The following is a 25,758-nucleotide window of genomic DNA, read 5'->3' on the forward strand; positions in this document are numbered from 1 at the left end:
TCAATCATGTTCACATCACATTTCATATAATATGAAGAGAAAAAAAAACAACAGCAAAAACATAAAAAATTGAAAAGCTCTGCTTCTTTTTCTTGTTTGCATCGTTTGCACAACATTAATTCGGCAGCAGTTCGAGTTCGCTATGATATTGTTTCAGGTTAGCGTTGCACATCGGCTACTTTTATTCATATCTCTTTCATATAGATTAACGACAAAATTGTAACAAAAAGGAATGACAACATTTCCTGTTTCTTATCGACACACTAGCAAATGGCAGTGCTTTTCAAGCACATAGGAAATGGAGGCAAAAAACACAAATGGAGAGCGAGAGAGAGAGAAAGTGGATGAGAAGAAAAATAAAAAGAACGATGAGATTTCAAATGCAGTCACAAAGATGAAAATGAATGACAAAAACAAGAGAATATGCGAGAGTCGAATCACCAAATGACATGTGCATAATCGCCTCTTTTAAAACAGAATTTTAAAAAGGCGGTAAGAGAATGAGAGAGAGAGAGAGAGAGAGAGAAAGAAAATTAGCCGAAAACGAAAGACTGAGAGAGGGCGGTAAATCCTGAATGTAATTCATGAAGTATACTTCTTCTTTCTCTTCGCACGCCATAAATATACAATGATTTGGATAATATATCTCTCTTTTGGTTGCGCACGTTTGAATAGCACCGTCATGCCCCAGCAACAATGTGAGATGGCTTCTTAAAGTTTTTTTTTTTTTTTGCTTTGTATTTGGTGCCAAACTGAAAATAACATAAACATTCATATCCCAACGCATGTCATGCACAAAACCGACTTAATTCAAAAATGAGCGGAATCCGTAGGGCAAAATACGAAGAGCAATTGATATGACATTATCCACATTATATTGTTGGTTCATATGTATATTTTATACTTACATCTTAGCTCATTTGTTCATCTTCGTCGTTCTATTTGATCCTGTTGTTGTTGTTGTTATAGTGTCGCGCACAACACTTTTGATTCATTCGCTTATTGCTCTGTGCTTTAAAACATGGATCGCCAAACAATTCAAGAGCACATTGTGCGTTGTGCTACAGTTTCTGTGTTTCACTTAAGCTTTTGCCTATTCTTTTTCAGCGTTTTGCTTCCGGTGCAAGCCAATGTATACTGTAATAATTTAAAACCCTTTGTCATGCCAATATAAATGGTCTTGTGTACCATAATAGCATTGCCGTTTGAACAAGATAAACGACTGTGACCGAGACAGAGAGAGAGAATGAAAGTGAACAAGAGGTCTAGAGACAGAAAGAAGAATTATTTTATGCGCAGACAAAGAAGAGCAAACAAAAAACAAAACCGGGCGCAAATTAAAAAGGAAGTAAATGTGTAAACAGGCTCAACGTTAGAAAATGATGAAGGCCAATGATGAAAGCGAGTGATTTAACATTTCAACAAGCCAAATTGTGAGATGTGTCCATTCTTTGTACATCCTTTCTTTTCACGTTTTGCGTCAGTCTTTGTTTTTCGTTGCGTGTACATTGCATGTTGCAATATTAAAAAGAATAAATTTATTTTGAAAATAACACTTACAATACCTAAAATACAATTGTACATTTAATAAATTTTTTTGTTTGTTTCTTTGTTTTGGTTGTTTGGTTTGAAATGTGTATTTATTGAGTCGAATGTTGGGATGCAAAGGGAGCATTACCATCGTGGCTGCATATTCGCATATACTGCAGCTGTGCAAGCGTACGCGAACGGCGAAATACGGTGGAGAGTGCACTTTGCATCTCAACCTCAGACCATGTATACAATAACATTGTGTGTGTGTGTGTGTGCGGAGGTGTGTGTGTGTGTGTTGTGTGTGTGTGTTTGTTTGTGTTTGTGTGTGTGCACTAGGCGCTTAGCGTTGCCTGTAGAGCTTATGTGTGTTTCTTTAAGTGTGTTTATGTGTAAGTGCAATGTTCTTTTTTCTGTTTGATTTGGCACACAATTTACATGAGTATAAAAAATCCGTCGTTGGCATGGCTTTAGTCATATCATAAATTTGTTTCAATGCACAAGATTTTCTATATTTGCACATAAATTGCAATCGCTACAACGTCATCACTTCATTTCTCCTTCTACAGATATATTTATATATTATACAGCAAATAAGATGAATGCAAATGAATTGTTTGCTGATTCTTTTTTTTTTTTTAAATCTCATTTCTATTTGGATTTTTTTTTCTATCTCGTTATTTGAATTTTGCTTTTACTTTGATGACGTCCAATTAATTAGATTTAGTTGCAGTGAATTGGATAAATGTTACATGTTCGTTTGGATTTTATACTTTTTACTCTTTCGTTTTTCGTAACAACGTAATTTATAATGTTCACGTAACACTTCGTTATGCACATAAATAAATGGATTTTAGTTTTTGTTTTGTGTTCCTTTTTTTCTGTTCATTAGTCTTCTCTCTATGTGAGTGTGTTTGTAAAATGTTGTTCATTCATTCTTTTTTTAACAACTTAACATTTTCTTTGGCAAATAATAGTCATTAGTTGAATTACCCCTTTTTTTGTATTGTGGTCGAGTTGACTGAGTATATTTGGTGTACAACAGTCATAATAATAATAGAGAAAAGTAGTGTTTATTTAATTTAATTTTTGTTTGTTTGTTTGTATGTGTTATGCATTCCGGTGTAACAATTAAATGCTATATGTATACATCGTGTAGAGAAAGTGAAATTATCTCAAATCTTTCTCTGTAAAGTGTCACTTTTAAAAAGCACATACGATTCATAAAAATAATTTCGTGTGAATTTTGAGTCGCAATTCAAATTATATTCAATTTCATCACGTTTCAACATTACAAATTCGCAAATTATACAATTACGTTATTTATATAATTTTGATTTAGAAGTAAATTTTATTAAATAGTTCCCCTTACATATCTAATCTAAATAATTCAGCTTAAGCTTTGCCATAATTCATGAAATATGTCTATGTAAAACGACATAGAACAACCGCTACCTCCTCCCTCCCTCAAAAAGAAAGTTTGGTTTCAAAGTCTGCAATGAAATTCGGAAACAAAAACCAAAAATTGCAGCAGAAGGTGTGACTTTATTGTTGGAGTTTTGGTTGGAGTTGTTGGTACTTATTTTTGAAAAGTTTCCCATGAATAAGCCAAAGTGAACACGTACGTAAAGAGAAATAAAGAGAGGATGAAACGTGTATGTTAGAGCAAGGAGCACGAGAAAACAAATTCTCACCGAATATCAAATTGTTTTCATTTTTTTTTAATGCATAGTTTGAACCAGTTAGTGAACAAAACAATAACATGTTATTTCATGTGCTGTTTGAATTTGTTTAACATACCAATCTTGCCGGATATATGTTCCCCGGTTACAAAAGATGTACTTCGATTGCATTTTTCAAGTTGAACACATTTTCAGCAATTGAAAGAGGTGCTATGAAGCGATTGAACGAAATGAAAAGAACAACAAAGCATTTTGTTTAAATTCAATAAAAAATTTCCTTAGCTCCTTGGTTCAGTATGTCAGATTATTTCAGATGTTGCAAATAAGGCAAGAGCACATAGTTTTTATGCGTTTCCGGGAAAAATCGAATCGAATGTACTCGGTCGAAGGGGCAAGTGTTTTTTATTCGATTCATCATTACGGGTCTCGTACTCACCGTATATGAACTATATGGGAATGATTGGCGTTAATGCTTGTAGATGTTAGTGTTGGTGTGTTTGACGTTGGTATATATGTATACTCTTTGAGGTCAACTGACATCTTGATAAATTGAGAGCAGCATTGGCAACGGTATTACATTTTCAGCCGTAAATAAGAATGAAAACGAAGAATAAAATATAACTTTTCACACCGAAAAGCGCAAACACGAAAACAAACTTTTGTTTGTGGTTCACCTATCAAATGTCGAAAATTATTTTTATTTGCGGCTGTTGATCGAGTGTTATTGCATTTCAATTAACTTAAGACAACCTCCGTTGCCAAAAACACTAAACACCACCAACCTTCCTCCGATGGTAACAACGTTCTTCACGTTTTGTACATTTGAAATAATGTGGTATGTTTTTTTTTCTTGCTGCTTAACCGTACACTCATTATGACATTGCGTAAAAAGTACGGTGCATATAAATGTTTATGTTTAATGTATTTTAAGAAATGTTGTTCCTTGAACTGTGCGAGAGTATATGCCGACAGTCATCCATACAAAGATAAACAGTGAAATGGGAACACTTTCGAATGGGAAACGATCGCGTTTCTTTGGTTTTGTCGGTTCCTTCGTCTTATATAGTTAAAATTGTACGCCTGTACAGAAGTTTTGTATTCATGGCGTGAATTTTATTAGCCGCATTAAACTCAACGGTTAAGCGAATGTTCGCCTTGTACATTCTTCAAATGTGTAACAAAACGAAATTCCAATACAAACCAAATGATTCACGATGGAACCGAAGAGAAGCCGTTCAAACCGTCGGAGGCCAAAGGAATACACATTTTTTATGATACTTTCATAGTGGAACTACGTTATAATCACATTTGCTTCTTCTCATTCGTTCGTTCGTTTACTTTCTCCTTCTGTTTTTTTTTTGCTCATTTTTCGGTATATTTAAAAATTGCGATACGTAACGAACGACGAGAAAGAACATTTCGTTACACTTACACATATGAATATAGTAATTTGATACTATATGCAAAACAATTATGAAGAAGTACTTTGTACTTAAATAAATATTTATCATATTCCATGGAATAGGAGGGTTTTGGAAGAAAACCAAAAGAAAATGTGGTACTAGAGGAACTTTTGATGGTTGTGTGGCTTTTTTTGGATTTATGCAGAGTATTACCATCGTTAAAATTGACTGATGTAATACAATTTTTGTGCTGTCTATTTTTGATAGAACACGCCATGTAAATGTATAGAAATAACAGTAATAATGTTCAACAATGGGATTATTAGTTGAGTAACAGAGTCGAATTTTTAGCACATAGATCAAATAGTTGGTGTTGATATCATTAATATTTGATAATATAAGATCCCTTTACTTCGTATAGTTACTTTTTCTCGTATTTTTTCCCTGCATCGTTTACTTAATCTGTCACTTGAGCTATGAGATAGTAAACTTTTGAAGCGCACCCTATTTAACGTGTGAAAAATATTTCATCATTTTTGTTCGCATGCACTTTTTCTCATTTCGTTTTTATTGTGCTCGGAGCTTTTGCGTAAGTTTGGTAGTTCGTAAGTTTGCAGATTTGGGAATACGTTCACAATAATCTTGTTTCTTTTCCTATCCGTCGTCTATAATGAGGATACAAAAAAACGAAGATAAGTTTGTAGAGTTTGTGTGATGTCTTATGCGATTTTAAAAGAAAAGTTATTTATATCATAATTATTGTAGTTTTTCTTGTTTCGCTAAATCAGACAATGGTATGAGTGCAGATTGTACGCAGGGGAATTGAGGGCGAATTTGCGCTTCCACTCTTTCATTCTATTAATTTTAATTATTTTATATAGTGCACAATGTAGAAGTTTAACATTTGAGTTGAGTTTCTGTTGTTTTTGTTGTTTTTCGTTTTCCTTTTTTTAAAAAAAAGTTTTGATTAATCCCGAAAACTATACGCATGTACCAGTGTAAATGTACTCGGAACCATGAGAAAATCTCAAATTCACACAACTAGCATTTTCTTTGCTCGATTAAATGTGTTCAAATTTATTGAAGCATAATGTCTATTCATTTGATATATATCCACAACATTTCAAACTCATTCAAATATCCACATTTTATAAATGTGTGACATATTCATTTCGCTGGTTTATATCAACAGTTGACGGTTGATGGAGCATTTATCTGAAACATTACGAATATATGTGGAAATGATGTGCCATGTATTTTATCGAATCAACGGTATTTAAATGCTTTCGAAACTGTTATACAGTGTATATGTTCGCCGAAAGAAGAGCATTCATTTCTCGTCGTGCATGTAGTACGTTATTCAAATTTCCGCCCAAGTGTGCATATTAGCAAATTGTTAAAATGCGGCTGCATCAATCTAATCAAAAAAGTTTCGTTTCAGGCTTAAAACGAGAGTGGTCATTCACAACTATGGACCGGTGAATAAATATTCATGTGAACTGGAGAGGAAGATTTTTCGTTCTTTTTTTTTTTCTTGTTCGGTATTATGTATCGTACTGACCACTCATAAACAAGCTCCGAATTCGAACACACTTTTTATGCTAGAATTAAATTTTGGAACTTTTGTGACGTGTGCAGGCTGTGTTGTTACCATTAGTTTTTTTATGAGATACATGCTTATGGAATGAGTAAATCGCTCATTCTCATTTGCTCATAAATTGTGGAGTTTGTACGAGTTTCGAATTATTTTTCCTCTGCTGCGTCCATGTTGTTCCAATTTTTTTTTTTTGTATCACATGAAAAGCACATGGGAACCATTTACCCAGCCGCACTTTAAATCGTTTTACACCGAAGTGACAACATAAAAATTTGTTGAACGTGAACCACATTTTGAGGTTTTCAATTTGTTAAACTTGTTGACCTTATCGTTTTCTACACTGTTTTGTGTTCCTGTCATTATGAAGTCAAATGATTTAATTTATTTATTTATTTTTTTGTCTATGTATGTTATGTATGTATGTGTTTCTTTTTTATCTATTTGTTACGCGAAACTCTCTAAAGTTTCCATAAAATCACTCGAAAATATTAACTACATTAATCGACGAAAACGGAATGCAACGACAAAGCTCTGTGGTTTTTGGCTGTGTTAATTATTGTTATTATTTTAATTATCATTTATTTAGAACATTTTCATTTTTGGCATGGTATTGTCGAAAGGTTGAGAGAGAGAGAGTAGAGAGTGAGAGAGAAAAAAAGTTTCACGTACTCAAAAAACGGTAATAAAGTCATCATCATCGTCGTCGTCTGAGTCATCATAGTCCTCATCGTCTTCGTAGTCAAAATAGCGACTCTGCAAAAACGAAATGAAAGAAAAAACATTGAGTTTGTCAATCAAAATACAGGCGCCAGTCTGTTGCACACAAAATGATTTACTGATGATTTGGTGATTGGCATGAAATCGATTTTGAATACACTAAATATTCGCTTTATTATATAATAACGACAATTCCCATATTTGCAATCATAAAATACTTTACCACGCTCAATTTTCACACGGTACAATTCCAACAAATAATGATAATAATAAATTTCGAACAAAAATCGTGCTGTAAGTCAAAAACATTTCTGCTCGAATAGCGAAAACTAATAGCTTAGTTTGGAAAATATGATTTAATTACCTGACATTCCAAGCAGCGACAGCTATTGCTTAAAGTACACGAAAGGCCCAGAAATCGTACAGCTTCTTCATATATTTCCGCATCGCTGTTGCAAGTGTTCGGATAGTAAATGACAGTGAAAATAGAATAGAAAAGAGAATCAAGAAATTGGTTGAATAGAACTTAAATTCAAAAATATTTTCAGCTTTGTGTGAATTAACAGCACACAAACTTGAGCGTAGAAAATGTGAAAGATATTTCGGTCGGAAAACTTACGTGATCAATTCGTCGAATCGTTCTACTTTAGTATCATCCGTAGAAGTGCAGCTCCAATTATTATTTAATTTGTCATTTTCGAGAAAACTCTCCCAGCATTTCACCTTTTTCTTGTGTAAATTCATATATTTATCGGGTTTAGCTATGCAATGGCGATGAATGGTTTGCGCAGTGCCATTGTTAATGCCAACACCAATACCAAATGTTGTGTCGATACCAACTGTGCCGCTAATCGCTTTAATGCTATTTTTTTGATCCTCAACAAATAACGTATGATCTCGATTCATTGAATTGGTGGATGTTGTATTATCATTGCTATTCGCATCGTTGCTCTGACTATAACTACTACTACTAGAACTGCTGCTGCTGCTGCTGCCGCCGCCGCCACTTCCGCTACTACAACTAATGCCGTTTGTGTTGGTTCGGTCTTTTGATTTCGCTTTTGCTTTTGCTGCTTCAGATTTATTTAATTTTATCGATGTTATTTTATTTATTGCACGCCCTGCTGGTGATCCAAACAAGTTTATCATGTCAATTTCCTGGAAAAAAAATGTTGTTTTTCATTTATTTACCAAAATTTCTTTTTTTTCACCTCATTCCCTTTTACGGTGAATCGATAGGTGTACACAGAATACAGTGACTATCAGCTCATGAAAGACGATAAAGCAAACATAATCTGTAGCATTTATCATCTATAAAGATGGAAAAGAAAAACACAACTACTTGCACAAGTTCATACACACATATATAAACATATCGAAGCTCAAAGCACACTCTATTCGGCCGAATTTTCTACTCTACTATTGACTATTGTCATATTGATTTAAACGAGAACAATTTTATGTCTTATTTAGTAAAAAAAAAAATTCTCTAGAATCATGCCGAACGATGAAACTGCAAATTTAATAGATTGCAGCCGAACGGTACGGTAAAATCCCACTGAATGCTTCAGAATAAATGTTGAACTTTGGTGGAGTACAAGCAATGCTAGCTTCGAAAAAACTTCGCACTCAAAATAACTGGCTTTTGCTTGTACTCAAATATAGTTTGTGTTTTTATCTTATGCATTCAACTGAGCTGTGTGGCATTATGTGCTGCTATATTTTGGTGTGAAGGTGGTGATGATGGTGTTTTAGCTATTGCTGCTGCTACATCAGTACATATATTGAATGTGACCAGTGTGGAATATCGCAAGTTCATGCATATTTACGAAGAACTTGTCAGCTGCTGTGTATCGCTCATTGTTCATTGCTGTCTACTTCATTTACTGATTATCAATGTGTAGTTGTAATATTTACTTGGAATTTTCGTCATATCTACCAATTTCCACCTGAATATGCTTTTTGTTCACGCTTTCGCTTCATGAACGCGCGAAAATAGTAGTTAGCAGAGCTATCTATTTCCGTAATTTCCCTCAATTTACGTAATTCACTGGATGGTCCCTATTATTGTTTCGATGATGATGATACGGTCTTACTACTGCAGCAGCCAAAATTTCGAATTTCATGTAACTAAAATACTTTCAATCGCATCGATTGTACCATCGGCTAAAATTTAATTTCATTAATTTCTCTTTTCATACGCGAATGAAAAAAAAAAGGGCGAGCTTGGCTGCTGTAACAACGATTTGGCAAGTGTTTGGTTAGCTGATTGGATTTGAGTGGCGATGCAATAATGATATTGTGTGGTTTTAAAAACGCTTCAGCTATACACATTCACATCAATTTAGTAAGCCATTAACACCGCCAATCGTGGCAGTGCTTGTGTATCGCATGTATTCAATGTATGAAAATCTGTTACAACACACAATTTAAATAATGTTGCATGGTAAGGATGTCTGTATGGATTCTTAGATCTAACTAATTAGGCGAATATATTTTGCATCACGTTCACAATTCTAATTAATCACGGATCTCTCAATGTAAATCACTTAGTTATTGATGTTGCTTAAATTTACATATTGTTGTTTTAACTAATTTTGATTTTAACGGTTCCATGTGAAAATGGATTTTTGTATGTTTCAATTTGTCAGCAGATTGAAGTTAAGCGAGAGTTGATGTGAGAGTTGATGAGCAACGAAAACTCTTAAATATCACTAACGGCAATCGCTTGAATGTGTGATAATGATTTCTATGACTTCGTATTCATTCTGAAGTGTGATGCTTGTTTTAATATAAATATAAATGAGAGTGGTTAAATGTGATGCATATTCTTTTCGATTTAATGTGTTGAGCATTTACACGTTTTATCATTTGTAGTATACGACATAAGTGGCGGGCAACACATATGGTGACCATGTCTTTCGAGAAATATCGTTCATTTGCTGAGGCATTACTAATTGCATGATCAACATGTCAACTTAAACGATATAATGAAACGAGCAACACTGTTCACGACACATTTCCCAACCAAACCAATACTTTCGATGAGGTACCTCTGTCGCTTTCGTTCTCTGTCAACTTCTTCCGCCATCGTGTTTCGCTCCCGTTCTTGCATTGTCATTATCACACTGGCAATGCCATTTGCTATTGAGCTCTTTTAAGAGCCATCCAATCAATGATTTCTAATTCAAATCTCAAAATGTGAAATGACAGCTGAGCCCTCTCTCACAATTAAACATTGCCAATATTTACGAGCATAGAAACAAACTACTTTTCCAATAGAATTTTGAGCACATGGTCTGCTGATTAAATAGGAGATTACGGTCGAAGGTTTGTAACAAAAAAAAAAAATAATGTAAGAAGAGAAAAAAACACATACAAAATAGTTGAATGCTACTCGTTCAATGTCTGTAAAATGTCTTAAATTTGTTGAGTTTCTTGTATAATATTTTAAATCCATTTAATCGTACAAAATTGTGTGACATCGATGCAAAAACTGGAGCTTTACTGATGGGGCGCAAAAACGAGAAAAAATATCGAAATGTATCGGTGATTGCTGGAGATATTACATCTTCTTTTCTTTGACTTTTTCCATTCACATCATCGTTCGCCTTAAATCTCATCCATCAAGCATGCCAAAGTACATCATAAAATCATAATAATAACTAGACATTGCTCCGTATATGATCCGTTTTTTTATTTTTATTCGAATTACATTTTCGGTATTTTGAACTGTGTACGTATCCATATAAGTATGTGTATGTATTTTATTAACGTAAAAAAGATCAGTTCAACAGAGAGATTTGCCGTTTGCCATAGTTTCATTGTGAGACTATGGGTGTGTGTGTGTGTGTGTCGTCATATTCCATTTTATATTTTCTTTAATACAATCGGATGATTTGAAGAAATTCTATTGCAAAATTCCATATTATATTTTCTGCTTTTAGTACTTGAATACTTGTTTTCATCACTCGAGACGGCATTGAGACGAGAAGCACCGAAATATGGCTTTCAAAAAATAATAATGGTAATAAAGTGAACAATAATATTAATGTATCATTGATATGTTCATTTTTATTATCTGTTACTAGATTACCAGCTGATTTTCGGTTTGCACATGAATTCATGATTATGTTTTCACCGTATATTTATCCGATATGATGTAAAAATTACTTGAAATGATACTCAAATTTTCATGAAATGTTAAGAACGGCCCCCAAAAAGCACAGTTTGCAAATGTCTTGAGTGAGACACTATCGCATTACGGTTCATTCTTGAAATGGCATTCTCTTGTATCTGTGTATATTTTAACGGCGAGGAAATAATGGAACGAAGTAGAAAAAGCGTCTCTTCATTACGATTGTACGGAAATGACATGAGAATCCGGAGTCTATGATTTGCACTTAGAACATTATCATTTTTCCTCTTCACTCTACATGAGTCTATGTATTTTGGATGGATATCCATCCGAGATATTTTAGAATATCTGGATATTCAACGCAACTGCACAGCGCCAGAGCTGTGTGCGTCGCAAATAGAATCTACGTTGGGTCGCTACATATATGTGTATCACAAGTGCCGCACGTACACAGTCACACTGTGTCTGTATTTTTCGTGTAGCGACATACCGTAGATGTGAGACGCACACAGCTCTGGCTCATTGCAGTTGCGTTAAATATCCAGATATTCTAAAATATCTCGGATGGATATCCATCCAAAATACATGGACTGCTCTACATGTACAATCTGCAGTCGTCATGCTACGCTATCATATCTAATTAATTGATTATTCTTTTTGCCGTTTGAAACGGGTAATTTATTCTGGTTTCGTCTTTTTTTTTTTGTTCATCACATTTTATAGACATTGTGCTTAAACAACATTAAAAGCTGCACAAAGTAGAACATTACGGTGAAACAGTGTTTTGTGTCTTTATAATTTTCGCCATATTTCTTGTGAATGCCATGATGAACATAAAGATGTGTTGGTGAAAATCAAAGTATATTTGTTTTAATTAAAAACATCGTTATGTAGAAAGCTAATGCCATCAGAGAGTCACAAAGTCAAAAAAAAGAAGAAAAAGACCCTGTGAAAGCTGTTGTACACACATAACCAATTTGTAATGTCTTATATTCTATTCAGAAATTTCCGTTGACTTGGCGCCCGTGTGGGAGAAACTTTACATGCTCCCGTTGCTTCAACCTTATACCTTTCGGCATTTCTGGCCGTTGGTCCTTGTTTTTAATGCCTGTTTGTTATGTGCCAAGTGAGCGAGCAATTGAATAACCGAACCGAACGCACATACACACATGCGAAGCATACACAGTGCCAACTGAATGAGATAAATTAATGTTCCGTAAAACCCTGATTAGCACAATCCCTATACATAGACACATGCACCGTTTCACATTCACTTCTTAAATGTTATATTGCACGAATACAAACATATCCATAAAATATACACGCTATTATGGAAAACCGACGATTTAATAGAACATAAATTGACAGATAGAAGTTAAAGGTCAAACAGAAACGAAACGATGCGAAGCCAAGCAAACCAAAATGAAGAAAACAAAAAAACAACAACCGCAACAACAAGGCTCAGGGACATAAGTGCCCGGACGGACAGCCAATTCTTTTTTTTTTTTGCAACTATAGAAATGAACATATATATTTTAAAAATTCTTTGGAATACGTACGACGTACGTACGGTCAAAAATATGTTCATGCGAGAAAGATATCGAAACGTAGTTCGGTGTTTACGAAGTTTGTTTTATATTTGATATTGCAAGAGAAAAAAATTATAGCACAGTGGACGCTCGGAAGAGATAATCGAAATGTTTCAGGGATTCTCGGAAAATAGTTCCGTTTACGGACGTACGTACAAATTAAAAGAAATATATATAATATAGTTATTAAACGCCGTTAGTGCAGTTGTTGTATTTACCTGTTTTTATATTATAAATGTTTGTAAAATATAACTGTGTCCGTACGTCGAACTAACATATATATTTTTAAAAAATTCTTTGGAATACGTACGTCCGGTACGATAAACAAAAATTTTTCATGCGAGAAACATATCTAAACGTATTTCGTTTCGTATTTTGTTGATTTTTTTGAAAAATTTACGATAGAAAAAACTTTTATATCGTTTTTAGAATTTTCGACGTAAATAATAATTTTTTTGATAAATTTACTATAGAAAAAGACCAGACGCTGCGCCCAATATAAAAAACTATTAATCAACAAAATACGAAACGAAATACGTTTAGATATGTTTCTCGCATGAACATATTTTTGACGTATTCCAAAGAATTTTTAAAAAATATTTCATTTCTATAGTTGCACAAAAAAAAAGAATTGGCCGTCCGTATGGGCACTAATGACGCTCGTGTTTGTACGGACATTTTGACCGTACGTACGTAATATACTTTAACTGTTTTTGTCCGTCCGTCCGGGCACTTATGTCCCTGAGCCAACAACAAATATAACAAAAACAACAACAACAACATCACCATCAATAGCCGAAGAACAAGCAACTGTAGACAACTTACAAGCATAAAAACGTGCATAAAGATGAAACTCAGTGCTTCTTCGACCACGCATATCTATGTATATACAACAACAACAAAAAAAAGACACAAACACACATACACCATATCGTTTCTCATCTCTAATAGCCGACGGGCTAAATAGATAATAGCTAATATAAGTTACTTACCGTATATCCATAACTAGTATCGGATATATAAATATTTTTTCCACTCTCTGGAAACATACCGCCCATATCTGTAACAAATCGAAAAAGAAGAAGAAGTAGTAGTAGTTTCAGAAGTAGTAGAGAAAAAATCACTCGTTATCAATATTAAATGTCACACACTAAAGCTCTCTCATTCTCTGTACATAATATGTTTAGTGTTACAATTTAACACGATAAAAAACCGAGAAATTGTATTTGATGGTTTCAATTAAAATATACAGGCTCAATTGAATCGTTTGAAAGCGATCGTTTGATTGATAGTTTTTCGCTTCGATAGTGATTTCAACACCTCTTGGACTAATGTGCTTTAATACGGTTTATATGTAATAAATATGTGTCGCACATCGAAAAGCAATCATCGGCTTCAACGTTGCCGCTCCGTTTACCTTTCGTGCTATATGTTAAATGGATATTTGCATAAAATGAATCGCAATCGCATTTGTTTCCGCTCAAATGTCATCCAATATGTATACAAATAGGGATATCGTACTTTACCAGCATTTCAATTCAATCTCAATAGCATAGCATAGCGATAAAGGAGCAACAGCAAAAAAAAGAGTTGTTCACAAGAGCCCTTCATAAGCCTAAGCCTATGTCGAGAATGGCCAAAGTAAATGGTAAACTTTTGTGCTTACGTGACACATGTGAATGTGATGGTTTGATGGTGCTGCTGTGATTAAATAGTCTGAATGTAAGTGGTGACATCAATCAGATGCCCGTTGAAATCAAGCGCACGCATCGATGGTTCTATCGCATTTCGAAATGAAAATATAAAAATGGCATTTCCGCTGTATAATGTCTTTGCTATTAAACTCTCAAACGAAGTTTACCCGCGTTTGTTGTTGTTCACATTCTACATCATCTCGTACATAGTCACAGTCTCAAAGGTCATTACGGTATTCGTTTTGAATGATCTATGCCATTTACGCTTATGAACATTTCGATAAGGAAATCTTCTTTCGATTTTACAGCCAATGGCTTAATATCAAATGGACGGATACAACCGGATGAAAAGGAATAGCAAAAAAAAAAAAAAAAAGAGTTTCTATGACTATAGTCATAATGAAATAAGCAAAGAAATCTAAAAAGAGAGAATGAAAAAACTAAAGCATCGAAATGATTTATGATTGCATTTCCAATGTGGACCAATCCATTCCATCTAAATTTATGAATAATAATTCTTTGTTTACACAGATGGATTACGTTTGAGCTTTTCAAATATCCAATTGTAGTAGATCCACTAGGACTACAAGATAATTTATATTTTTGTGCGCTACTTTTCACTCTTGGTATATTTGTTTGTTTGTTTTTATATTTCATTTTTGTCAAATAATTTCAGAGTCATGGAAGCGTATCGAAAGCAAAAGCGAAAGCAAGGCAATTTGTTGAAATACCACTAGCAATATCCACAGCAACAATTGATCGGAACCGCAACAGCATGAGCCAGAAGAAGCGTGACGAAAATAAAAATAGATATCTTTCATTCGAAATTGTGGAAAAGTTTTTTTTTTCGTTTTTTTTTTTGTGGAAAAGAAAGACGAGAGAGAAAGTGATTGCGAAAAATGGAGTATTATTTTATCGACTACAATGACATATACACAAATAAATATGTATAATACTTGGATGCGACAGAGACAAACATTTACGTTTTATAAACACATACCGATTGAAGCAATATTCGTTGTCGAGTGTTTGTTTTGATGCTGATTGTGGGTACTCCTTTTTTGTGTAAACAATGATGAAGAAAAAAAGTCATTTCTATGTGTCCTATGATTATGTTGACACATTTCTGTATCACATTCGCACCAATTGGGTGTCCATAAGGACAGAAAACCTGTAAAAAGAGATAAAAGAGAAGCAGCGAGAAAATGAATAGCTAAGATAGCGAACAGAATAAGAGTGTGGCATCCAAAATGAAGAAATAAAGAAAATGGTCGGTAAAAAGCAGCGAAACGATACAAGAAATGTAACGAATAAGTTGAGTTGAGTTGAGTGAGTGAGTGAATGAATGAGTGTTGGAAATAAAAGTAAATTTTTCATTTGATAAACATGCAAGAGGATTGAAGGTAGATGGCAGGTGGTATGCGAAAGGATTGAATGGAACTACAGTATTTGTATAATGTATATATATATATATGGCTTTAGTTTGTTATGTACAACGCCATCATAAAGAGTCTGTGTCATATGAATACTCTATGTAATCTCAGTACAAATAGTATCAAACAAATCAGACTGGAAGCGTAAATGCGAATGCTCACATATCGCATGCAATTTATCGAAATAAAAAAAAGAAATATAATATAAAAAGACGAAAAACATAATTCAAAGCAGCAAAGAAAAATCGTCAAAGGTCCCACATAGAAGAAGAAGATAGTTTGGTATGATCAACTAATTCAATGGCATATAGGCGTAGTTGACTGGAACGAGATGCTAAAAAGTGATAGCGATAGCGATAGAAGAGATGCTACCAACGAGCCAAGGAATGTGGTTGTGACTATCTATGCATTAAAAAGTGTGTACAAGTTGTACAAAGATACACAGTTTGAACATTGAAAAACTATATGAGAACCATGGAGGAACATTTTGTTGTTGTTGTTGTTGTTGTTGTTCTTCTCTCTGGGTTAACGATATTTTTGTTACTTTTATGCTCTTGTGAATGTGTTGGGTTCATCTTAAAAAGTTTTTGTTTTAATTTTGTTGGGATGTGGAATGTTTACCCTTTTTGCAATCAAAGAAATTACGCTCACCAAATTGAAACAACTTTATCATTTTGTGAATGAAGTACCGTTTGAAACTATTCAAATGTTATTTTGTTCCACACAATGCTCATGTACATTTCATACGCAATAAACAAATGGGTTCTTTCAACATCAACCGCATAATGCAATCGACACCCAAGTCAGTGGGTTGCTTTTTTTGGCCCCAATCATTTTCGATGTGTTGATGTGCTTAAATTTTAGATACAATCTTAAAACCGGTGAGTGTGTGTGGCCAATGATTTTCAACATCAATGAAGACATACATCCACACATCACAAAAGCATTCAACCCAAAATCGGAACAAGCTGGCTCATGAAAATGATGAAATAGAGCGGAGAAAATGGTGAGCTAAATTCATTTCCGTTGAAATTTTATGAAATCGACTTAGAACGTAATTGAATCGCATAATCCGGTTTTACAGCGCATTTCAACCGAGAATGAGAAAGGAAAGTAAGAGAGAGAGAGAGAGAGAGAGAGAGAGATACAGAGAATGAGGGACATCCAAAATTGCATCGAATAGTTTTCCTTTTGTTTGTGATTTAGCGGGATTCTCTTATCTATTCCTAAAACCTTAATACATTTTATACATGTTTCATGTGTGTGTACACTGTACACACACATATAATGCACCAAATTTTCATTTGTCGATTTTGCTATATTGCTATTATAGACGCCAAAGCATCATACTGTGTGAAAACATACGGAGCTTGTTTTTCTTCTTACGTAAGTACATATTTGTATGAGACATCTCGTTGCCTCTTATATGTAGAAGTAGTAAACAAATTGGTGCCATTCTGTCGCGCGCCAACAAATTTATTGGACTCGATTTGTATAAACCGAAATTTTTGTGGTAGTGGTGGTGGCGACGGCGGTGATGGCGGCGGCGGCGTCAGTGGCATTGTCATAAAATTTTCGTACTTCAAATTCTAATGCTAGTGCTTAGGCCTTAATCAACTTTGTCAATAGTAGGAACGTGGCAATGATGTCATACATATCTGTTTCGTAAAACTTTTATTTCTTATCCAACAACGTTCAATTTGAATCGATGATGTGAAAAGCACTTTTGAAAACGACGACCCAGCGCAAAGAGTGACGTTTAGTCTTCAAAACGTGAGAAAAAAAGGCAAACACACACACAGAGATATATATATATCTTCATGAACACGTACATTGAGTGTGAGAAAAAAATGTCTTCTAAATTTTCCATTATGTCTCCTTTTGTGCTCAATTCATTTGTGGCATGGACATTTTTTCGGTACTTTTCTCGTTAATGATTTTCAATTTAATTGATTATGGATGCTTTATTCGTAATGTTAACGATGAAACGCATTTATTTTGTAGCTTGTACGTGTGAATGAACGTGTTCATACAAAAGAATTTCAAACTGTTGAATAATGAGGAAGCAATTGTAGCAAAATCGTTAAAGGAATGTGTTTGTTATGTGCTTTGCGTACATTGCTAATGGTTTAACTTGAATGTACGGAATATGAAGTGACACCAAGCAATAACATTGTAACTATGAAGAAAAATGAAAAAAAAAATAGCACGCATACCGCAAGGGGACCAACACCAATATCGTTCTCAGCTATCTTCTATGTTGGTATACAGTTCGAAGTTACAAATTGAATTTCATAAAATTATTATAAATTCGGTGAAAGTTCGAGCGCACTATGAAATCACATCTAATAAAAATCATCTCAACTTGTGTTGCAATGAAAATTGTCAATACAATTATTGCCAAGTTAACCCCTAAAATGAGGACTTGCGAAAATTCCAAACAACAATATAATTTTATTTATGGATATGTTTTTGAGGTAAGAAATGGCACGAACGAATCGAATCAAGTTGTACATCAGTAGACAATGCACGTACTTTGTTGATTTCGAAAAGAGATAATAATAGTAATAATATGGTATGAGAAAAACAGGCTGTAATGCGGTTGATGACATAACGGTAGCCGACGTGAAAAGCGAACTCACATTCATGGTACACCATCGATGGAAAAACATATCGGCAGCAAACAATGCAATAAATGTGAATGAGAAAATGAAAACTCAAACAAATGATAAGCTTTCTTCTTTTATTCGCATTTCTTCCGAGCTATTCTCATTGATTTCAGTTACTTATCACAATTTTCTGTGTTCCTTTATTCTCTCTTAAGATGTACATCTCTGCAATTTTATTGAGCGTATTGCGTGAGTTAGGAATTCAACGTTTTCATTGTTTTTTCATACAAAAAGAAGCACACATATACGGATACGATGTACATCCCGTAGTGCTATACAGCGCACGATGTAATTGGCTTTCATTTCATGTAGGCGTCCAGATACGAAAATGCCCATTCAAATCCATCCAAATTGCATGATATTTACGATGGTCACGTTTAAATTGGAAACGTCAATTTTCTTCTGGCATCGCAAAGATTTAGATTTGCATTTGTATTGCTGCATCTAATTAAGTATTTTCGAGATTGACGGGCTACATGTATTGCTGCTACACGTATCGCCTCATATATGCATGTTCATAGTGATATGAAATAGCATTAGCCAACATTTTGCCATCACACCATCGAACAATTAACTCAATATAGTTCTTTGATTATTTTATTATACCTTAATGATGATAAAAATAATGATTTCTATTAGAATAATAGCACAATGTTGATCCGGAAACGTGAAATTGTGGAACAGGTGAAGAACAATCCACACATTCCATGGAATACTTTCGCAAGATCTATGGTGGTTATATAGTATATACACTTTTACCCTCTTGCTTCTTTGTCGTCGTTGAACGAGTGAAACGAAAAAAAGAGAACCATTGCACTGTATGTGCGATAATAGCAAGTGAGATTTTGGTATCGTGCACAAGCAAATACGCAAATTGTACCATCAGATGACGTTCGTTCACCGACAAACCAACCGACCAAATAAAACTGAGTGCTTTTTAATTATTCAAGCAAAGTTCATTTGTTCGTGCGCGATAATTTAATGTGTGCAAGAAAACCTTTGTGTTGTGATGTCCTTATGCCACAACGTAACAATCTTTCTCGTATTGTCACAACCATGGCCATGTATAAACATTATTGTATGTTAGACGGCGCGTGTACATTTTTTTGCACCGAAGCCAGTCTATTTACACAGAAAGACAGAGAAATAGAACATTCATTTTCTCTCCACACTTATTTAGAAATGCCGCTTAAATTAATATATGGATAACGGGTGCTCGGTCTTAGACCTAACAAGTCAAGTCATACATCGTGGGTTCGTGGGTTGTATACAAAATGGATGCATCACAAAACCTTTTGCTCACTAGTTTCTCTATGTTTCGAAGTTTTACACTTCCATCTACTTCTTATCAGCAGATAAATTAATTCTTGACATTCCGATTTTAACGAACTTTTCGCATTCTCAACAAAATATCAAAAAAAAAAAATCCTTTCGCAAGTTTCGGTTGCTAACTCGGTACTCTTTGTGAAATTAACTCTTTTATCAAAGAATGTCAACGAAAAAGCTTTTTAGTGCAAATAGTTTTTCTCTTTTCTGTTACCAAATGCCACACAAACAAAAAGTCACCACCAAAATGTATACACTGACCATTATTTTAAAATAAAAAAAATAGCATGGAACTTGTGCTTGAAATCTGTGTTTGTTATACTTTTCTTGAATCGAAGTTTGGTGCGCTTATTGATCAATTATGAAACAAAAAAAGAAAAAAAATAATACTTTCAGAGTTCGCAAAATCTAATCTATAAAAAGTGTCACGAACTAAAACATTTTAATCGCTCTTTTTTGCGTTGAAATATGATGCCAACACGAAAAGAATGAAACCAAAGTAATGAGATACCAGATACTTTTAAACAAAATGGATTTCAAAGGTTGCTATCTTTTTCGCAGCATGTTTAATGCAACGTACATGTCATTCGATCCAAGTACACGTGTATTCAGTGTTCACTTAATGCAAATCATACAGTCATTACTATTATGGAAGAACATGTAATTAAAATCAATATACGCGTACATCTCTACGGCCCGGGCCGCAATTTAAATATTACATTGACGCAAAGTGGAATTTAAGTCAACTTTGGCACAGATACATGAAAAGGGAAGAGACAATCAAGAGAGGAGAAAACAATTGAATTCTAACAAAGTGCGTTGAGCACGTTGTAATTGAAATTTTTTTTTTAGTAAAAGTAAAAAAAAAGAAACATAGATAGAGAAAGAAGAAAAAAAAAGTAAAAGAGATGCTATCACATCATATCCTCATTAAAAAAGGCAGTCGCTTACAGAAGCGTACCCTCATCCATTGCAACAATGGACGGAATATCAAGTGAAATAAGGGAAAAAACGAAGAATTTAAGTTAACACACCGAGTTCACACAGGACAGACACCAAACGCACAGACTAAACACAATGGAGAGCATCACAATGAAGAAAAAAAAATCCAGCTAGCGAGCGAACGAACGAAGTAGAAGAAATAAGAAGTTAACAGAAGCGATATTCTGTGTAATTTTGGTAAAGGAACCAAAGCTAATTTTGCTTTTATTCAAAGATTTTTCACTTTGGCATCTTAACTGACAGATTCAATCTCTTGCTTCACATTTTTCGTACGGCGAGCATATTTTCTCTTGGGTTTAAGAAGCGCGCTAACTTCTTTATCCTCCGATACGGCGAACGATACAAATAAACACGAATAAGGCATATCTTTCGACCCATGGAATGAAAGGCTGCAAAGTACATTTGATTTTAACACTATGCACAGTCAAAAAAAAAAGAGAGAAATTAAACGCACAAAATTACACATAGAAAAAGAAGACAACCGAGAAAAAGCAGAGCAAAAGCTTGCCGCCCCGAAAAGATTTTCTCTTCATCGTCTATTTGTCTGTGTTTGATTTTTTTTCTCTTTCTCTTTCTCTATAAAGAATTCGCCACAGATGATTCTTTATTTTGATGATGCTTTTCATTTTATTTGAGTTTCATTTCGTTTGGTATCTATCGTCTTTATTTTGCTTCTTTGTTTGGATTTCATCATAATCTCTTACTTTGTTAACAATTATTTTAATTCCCAACATAAAAGTTATTGCTAATATATGTAGACACGATTGACCCACGGCATTTTTATGCTCAACAATACAGCATTTGATTTATGGTGCAAAGATGTTTATTTGCCGTTCTTATGGTTGATTTCATTCTTTTACATTTCTTAGCATACATTTCGGTTTTTTATATTCGAAGTCGTTTGTGTTTTAAAAACTTTCAAACAAAAACGTAAAAAAAAGTGCAAAAGAAAGGAGGCAAACACAAGTTGCAAAATAACAAAAGTACTCGTTACCGTTAATATGAAGCCGCACCGAATGTGATGGAGGCAGCTGAGAAGTGCGTACGCCGAAAATAATAACATTGCGAAAAAATTCTTAAAATAATCATCATTAAGCAAGGTTCGCTCGGTTAATGCCAGCCGAACGTTTATTCAATTATTCATGAATATCATAATAAAAACAACACACAGCGATAATAATAATGGTCTAATGAAAATGTATAGGTTTACGGTGTTGTTGCTTTTAACGTTGGTGGCACCATTTTCGTATATCGATGTGTTTTCATGTGTTTAAAGTACGAAAGCGCACACATTTTCAAGACTTGTTTGTTGTTTTCTTTATTGCAAATCGTATCGCTATTTGATCATGCCAACCAACCAGCCAGGCAGAGTCATTCAGTCAACCAAGGAAGGGTGCCGTCATTTAACTCACAGCACCAACAAAATGAACAGAACAAAACTTTTATCATTCGACTCTGTCGTTTGCTGTCGTATTTCTTAACGCTACAACGGTTATTATTTAAAAATAAGTGGCAAACGTAAAAAAAAGAAAGAAAAACTTTGCGAGTGTTAAAATTTATATTTGAACGAGACTTTTTCTTCGATTCGTTGCCCTTACCATTATAGATTCATCGAAAATTGAATGCCACATTTGGGCGACACACAGTCGCCACCATTCATTCTTCTCTTCCCGCTCCCCACACCCAACAAAACACATAAACTTATATTCAGCATCAATGTGGGATATTTTACTCTTTTTTTATTTGTATTATTGCTAGAGGTATTTCATTGCGACAATGCATTGGATCCATCAGTTTCATAGCACAAAGAAATATGTACAGAGAATGTGTGAGAGGATTTGCTATTTGCTATAGAGAGTTAAAGAGTTGTGTGTATGTATTACATGCTGGAATTTTTCGAATTACTTACTGTTTTTTAATTCGAGCCACGTTTTGAACGTTTTTGAAGCCTTTTTTGTTCACACTGTCCGCTCCTGTGACAGATGATGGTCCTCTCTCTGTGTGTGTGCACACAGCATAAGTTAAAAGACAATTTATGTGCGTGCGAATGTGTACCGTTTTCACAATCGGCGTGAGAACACTATAAAAACCAAAGTAGAGAAGACTCAAATGTGGATGTGTGTAATAAATTCGAAGACCAACAATTTCAACAACTGCGGTGTGAATGTGAAATATAATCCGCTATTGTCACCAACCACTTATAATCATTGATAGATTTTTATTCTTTTTGCACTTTTGCACTCTCTTTTCGCCACTTTCGAATATTATTCAAGCATTTGAAATTGTTATGATGATTTCGATGGCGTTTCAACTCTATTTGTTCGAAAAGCCACTATTCCATGGTGCCTCGGATGCTTGTTATTGTTGATATTGGTGGTGATGTTGTAAGAACTGATGTTTGTTTTCCCACTTCTTCTTTTTTGTTACTATTTCGAACGGATCAAGAGATATTATGCGATTCTCGGAGTCGAATGCAATCCAAATAAAAACCACTTAAAAATTTCTTCAACTTTCAACACAAAATAAAACTTTTCTTTTCTCGCAATAATATGTATAGATATATGCGTGAGTGTGTATGTTGGTCGATGGATTTCGTATTTGTTCCCTTCTATTTACCTCGTATTCGATTCTTCTTTTTGTGGCTTTGCGCTTTTTTACTATGCTTTGTTGATTTTATTTTTGCATCCAGTGTGTCTCCTGTATTTTACATACTCAATGTTTTTTTCTTTGCTTCTTCTTTTCGGTTGTTTTCTTTTTATAACGCCTGCACAATGCCCTTAGCTAATGCATTTTTTGTGCGTTTTCTTCACCATCTAGAAGGCCTTTGTTTTGCAATCAACTTTGCCTAAACGGTGTAGAAAGACAACGAGAATAGAGAGAGAGAGAGAGAGAGAGAGAGAGAAGAAGAAAACGAAACAAAGAAAAATCAACAATGAAATGGATCTTAAAAAGAACAGTGTGACCGAAAAAAAGAGCAAACCTCAAAGGCTAGAAGCATTTCGATATGACTTGGTACATCAGTTGGAAAGCTTCAACGATGTCGACGACGCCAACGATATGGTAATGGTGACTCTGTGTCGTCGCGTTTTTCTACACATATAATATGTAAACAAAATTTCCCTGAAGTCAAAAATCGTATATCGCAAACACGTTTCACGAACAACAAAAACAGTTTACGAAATAATTTCCGTGCGAAATGGCGACGAAAGCAGTGATCGTGGCTGCCGACCAAATGCAACTGTTCCAAAAAGACTTTTCAATTCGGTTTTGTACTCTCAATTGGGCGCTAAACGAGAGGAAAATACGACGAGAAGTGCGAATGTATGTTGAATATATTCAACGGTTGCCACTGATGCTGATGCTGCTAGTGGTTGTTGCTATTGCTGCCGATGTGATGTGTATAATACAGGCAAAAGCTGGCATTCTGCGAACGCTGAGATGCGATATGCGAAAGATGAGATCCGGAGAGTTTTTGTTTGTTTATACACACTTGCGTCGCACATTGATGACTTGCTGAGCACGTACAATCGCGCGTTCGACAGAGAGCAAGCGAGAAAGAAAAGTCTTTGAAATAGATGAGCACAAGCGACAGCATTATGGAGCATTGACAGAGGGTGAAAAAGGAGCCAAAGCATCTCAGTGTAACATATTATTTACGGTTCTACATTTTGCTTTGGTGCTGTGTGTTTTATTTTTCCGTCTTTCTATTATTCCATTTTCGCTTTTGCCGCTGTCGCTGTCGCTGCTACATCAGTTCGCTTGGAATGTTGTTGTTGTTTTATGCGTTGGATACTGCATTGGTATGCGAACGGGCTCGTGAATATTTCGTTAGATATATATATAATATACGTATGTTTGTTTGCACACTGTACACGCGCACCGTTCGATGTGTGCGTATGATGGATACTAATAGTTCAGCAATACTGTTTAACAATTCGATTCGATTCGCAGACTGCAATGATATATAGGTAAATGTGGAAATGAGAGAAAATTATGCGTTTCGATTCATTTTTATTCGGTGAAAATTTGTTCGAAGGGATAAAATTACGCACGCCAAGGGAACACGAATCGGTTATGCGATTGCTACAGCTACAGTTGCTGCTATTAGATGCGCCATAATATCGAGAATGCTTTTCGCTCTCCGCTGTTCGCATTTCGTACAATCCAAAAGAAGGCAAAAATCGGAATTTACTGGTTGATATGGGGATTTTCTTTTATTCTGGTTGCTTTTTATGTGCTTTTATATGTGCACATTGTACCAAATAATTCGGCAAGACTGGATAAACTGGTATGAACCATAAAATTACGAAAATCTCATATATGTGTGTGTGTGAGAGAGAATGTCGTTGCGGTTCAATGTTTGTTCAGTTGTTCTTTTTCTTATTTTAATTTTTTTAGTTGGTTCGTTCGGTGCCGTTTTGAATTTGTGATGCTCAGCACTTTTCACATCAAAAAGCATCCAAAGTGAGAGACGGTCACATATATGTCTCAGATGCTGCGTATAACAATTGTGGCACGACAATAATAAAACTCATGAAATAATTTCTTTCAACTATTACGATAATAGTTATTGCGTTTATATAAACACTAACATGCTTATATGTTATGCAAAATGCGCCTAAGGTCTAAAACCCATCACCAAATGGTACATGTACTAAGTGCTGCTGCCTGTCTCTTTGCCATGTACACTGGGGGGTGTACAGTAAAAGAGAGGATATATTAAATTCACCCGCAATGAAGAGGATGGGGAGCGAGAGCAAGCAAAGTGAGCTTCAACAGCACCAACAGCACCAACATTCAATTGAAATTTGCATTGGGATCTGTTTGTGTATATGTTGACGCATCTACATATGTGAATAATGAATATACTATAAATTACTCATGCATGTGCCGTTATCGATGTGCAAAAGCATCCAACACAAAGCGATACATTTACCACGAAACATAAAGTGTTGCGTATGTGTGCGTGTATCACTTT

The 25,758-nt window shown here is 34.7% G+C and overlaps 1 protein-coding gene across 3 annotated transcripts; it reads right to left on the reverse strand.

Moving 5' to 3' along the window:
- Positions 1-1,515: 1,515 nt before the first annotated feature.
- Positions 1,516-24,032, reverse strand: LOC116338424. 3 transcript variants are annotated; one of them, XM_031763655.1, is made up of 8 exons: positions 23,761-24,032; positions 23,397-23,625; positions 22,690-22,860; positions 15,351-15,521; positions 13,649-13,716; positions 7,549-8,087; positions 7,294-7,378; positions 1,516-6,965 (listed from the first exon to the last, which is right to left on the reverse strand). In XM_031763655.1, the coding sequence occupies exons 4-8, from the start codon at positions 15,472-15,474 to the stop codon at positions 6,882-6,884; spliced, it is 900 nt and encodes a 299-aa protein (XP_031619515.1). In that variant the 5' UTR covers positions 15,475-15,521; positions 22,690-22,860; positions 23,397-23,625; positions 23,761-24,032; the 3' UTR covers positions 1,516-6,881. The 3 variants fall into 3 exon arrangements, with proteins under 3 accessions (XP_031619515.1, XP_031619514.1, XP_031619516.1); XM_031763654.1 differs by having other exon boundaries at positions 22,976-23,625; XM_031763656.1 differs by lacking the exon at positions 15,351-15,521 and having other exon boundaries at positions 22,690-23,625.
- Positions 24,033-25,758: the final 1,726 nt, after the last annotated feature.

The sequence above is a fragment of the Contarinia nasturtii genome, unplaced genomic scaffold (assembly GCF_009176525.2).
Source record: "Contarinia nasturtii isolate CC-2019 unplaced genomic scaffold, AAFC_CNas_1.1 Cnas_scaffold_414, whole genome shotgun sequence".
NCBI classification, from domain to species: domain Eukaryota; kingdom Metazoa; phylum Arthropoda; class Insecta; order Diptera; family Cecidomyiidae; genus Contarinia; species Contarinia nasturtii.

Bases quoted from the DNA above. Each gene is read 5' to 3' on its own strand.
- LOC116338424 (XM_031763655.1), bottom strand. From the start codon at position 15,474: ATGTGTCAACATAATCATAGGACACATAGAAATGACTTTTTTTCTTCA. The intron at 13,717-15,350 runs GTATGTGTTTAT...GATTTGTTACAG, and splicing joins AACGAATATTGCTTCAATCG to ATATGGGCGGTATGTTTCCA. The intron at 8,088-13,648 runs GTAAGTAACTTA...TTTTTTTTCCAG, and splicing joins ATACTAGTTATGGATATACG to GAAATTGACATGATAAACTT.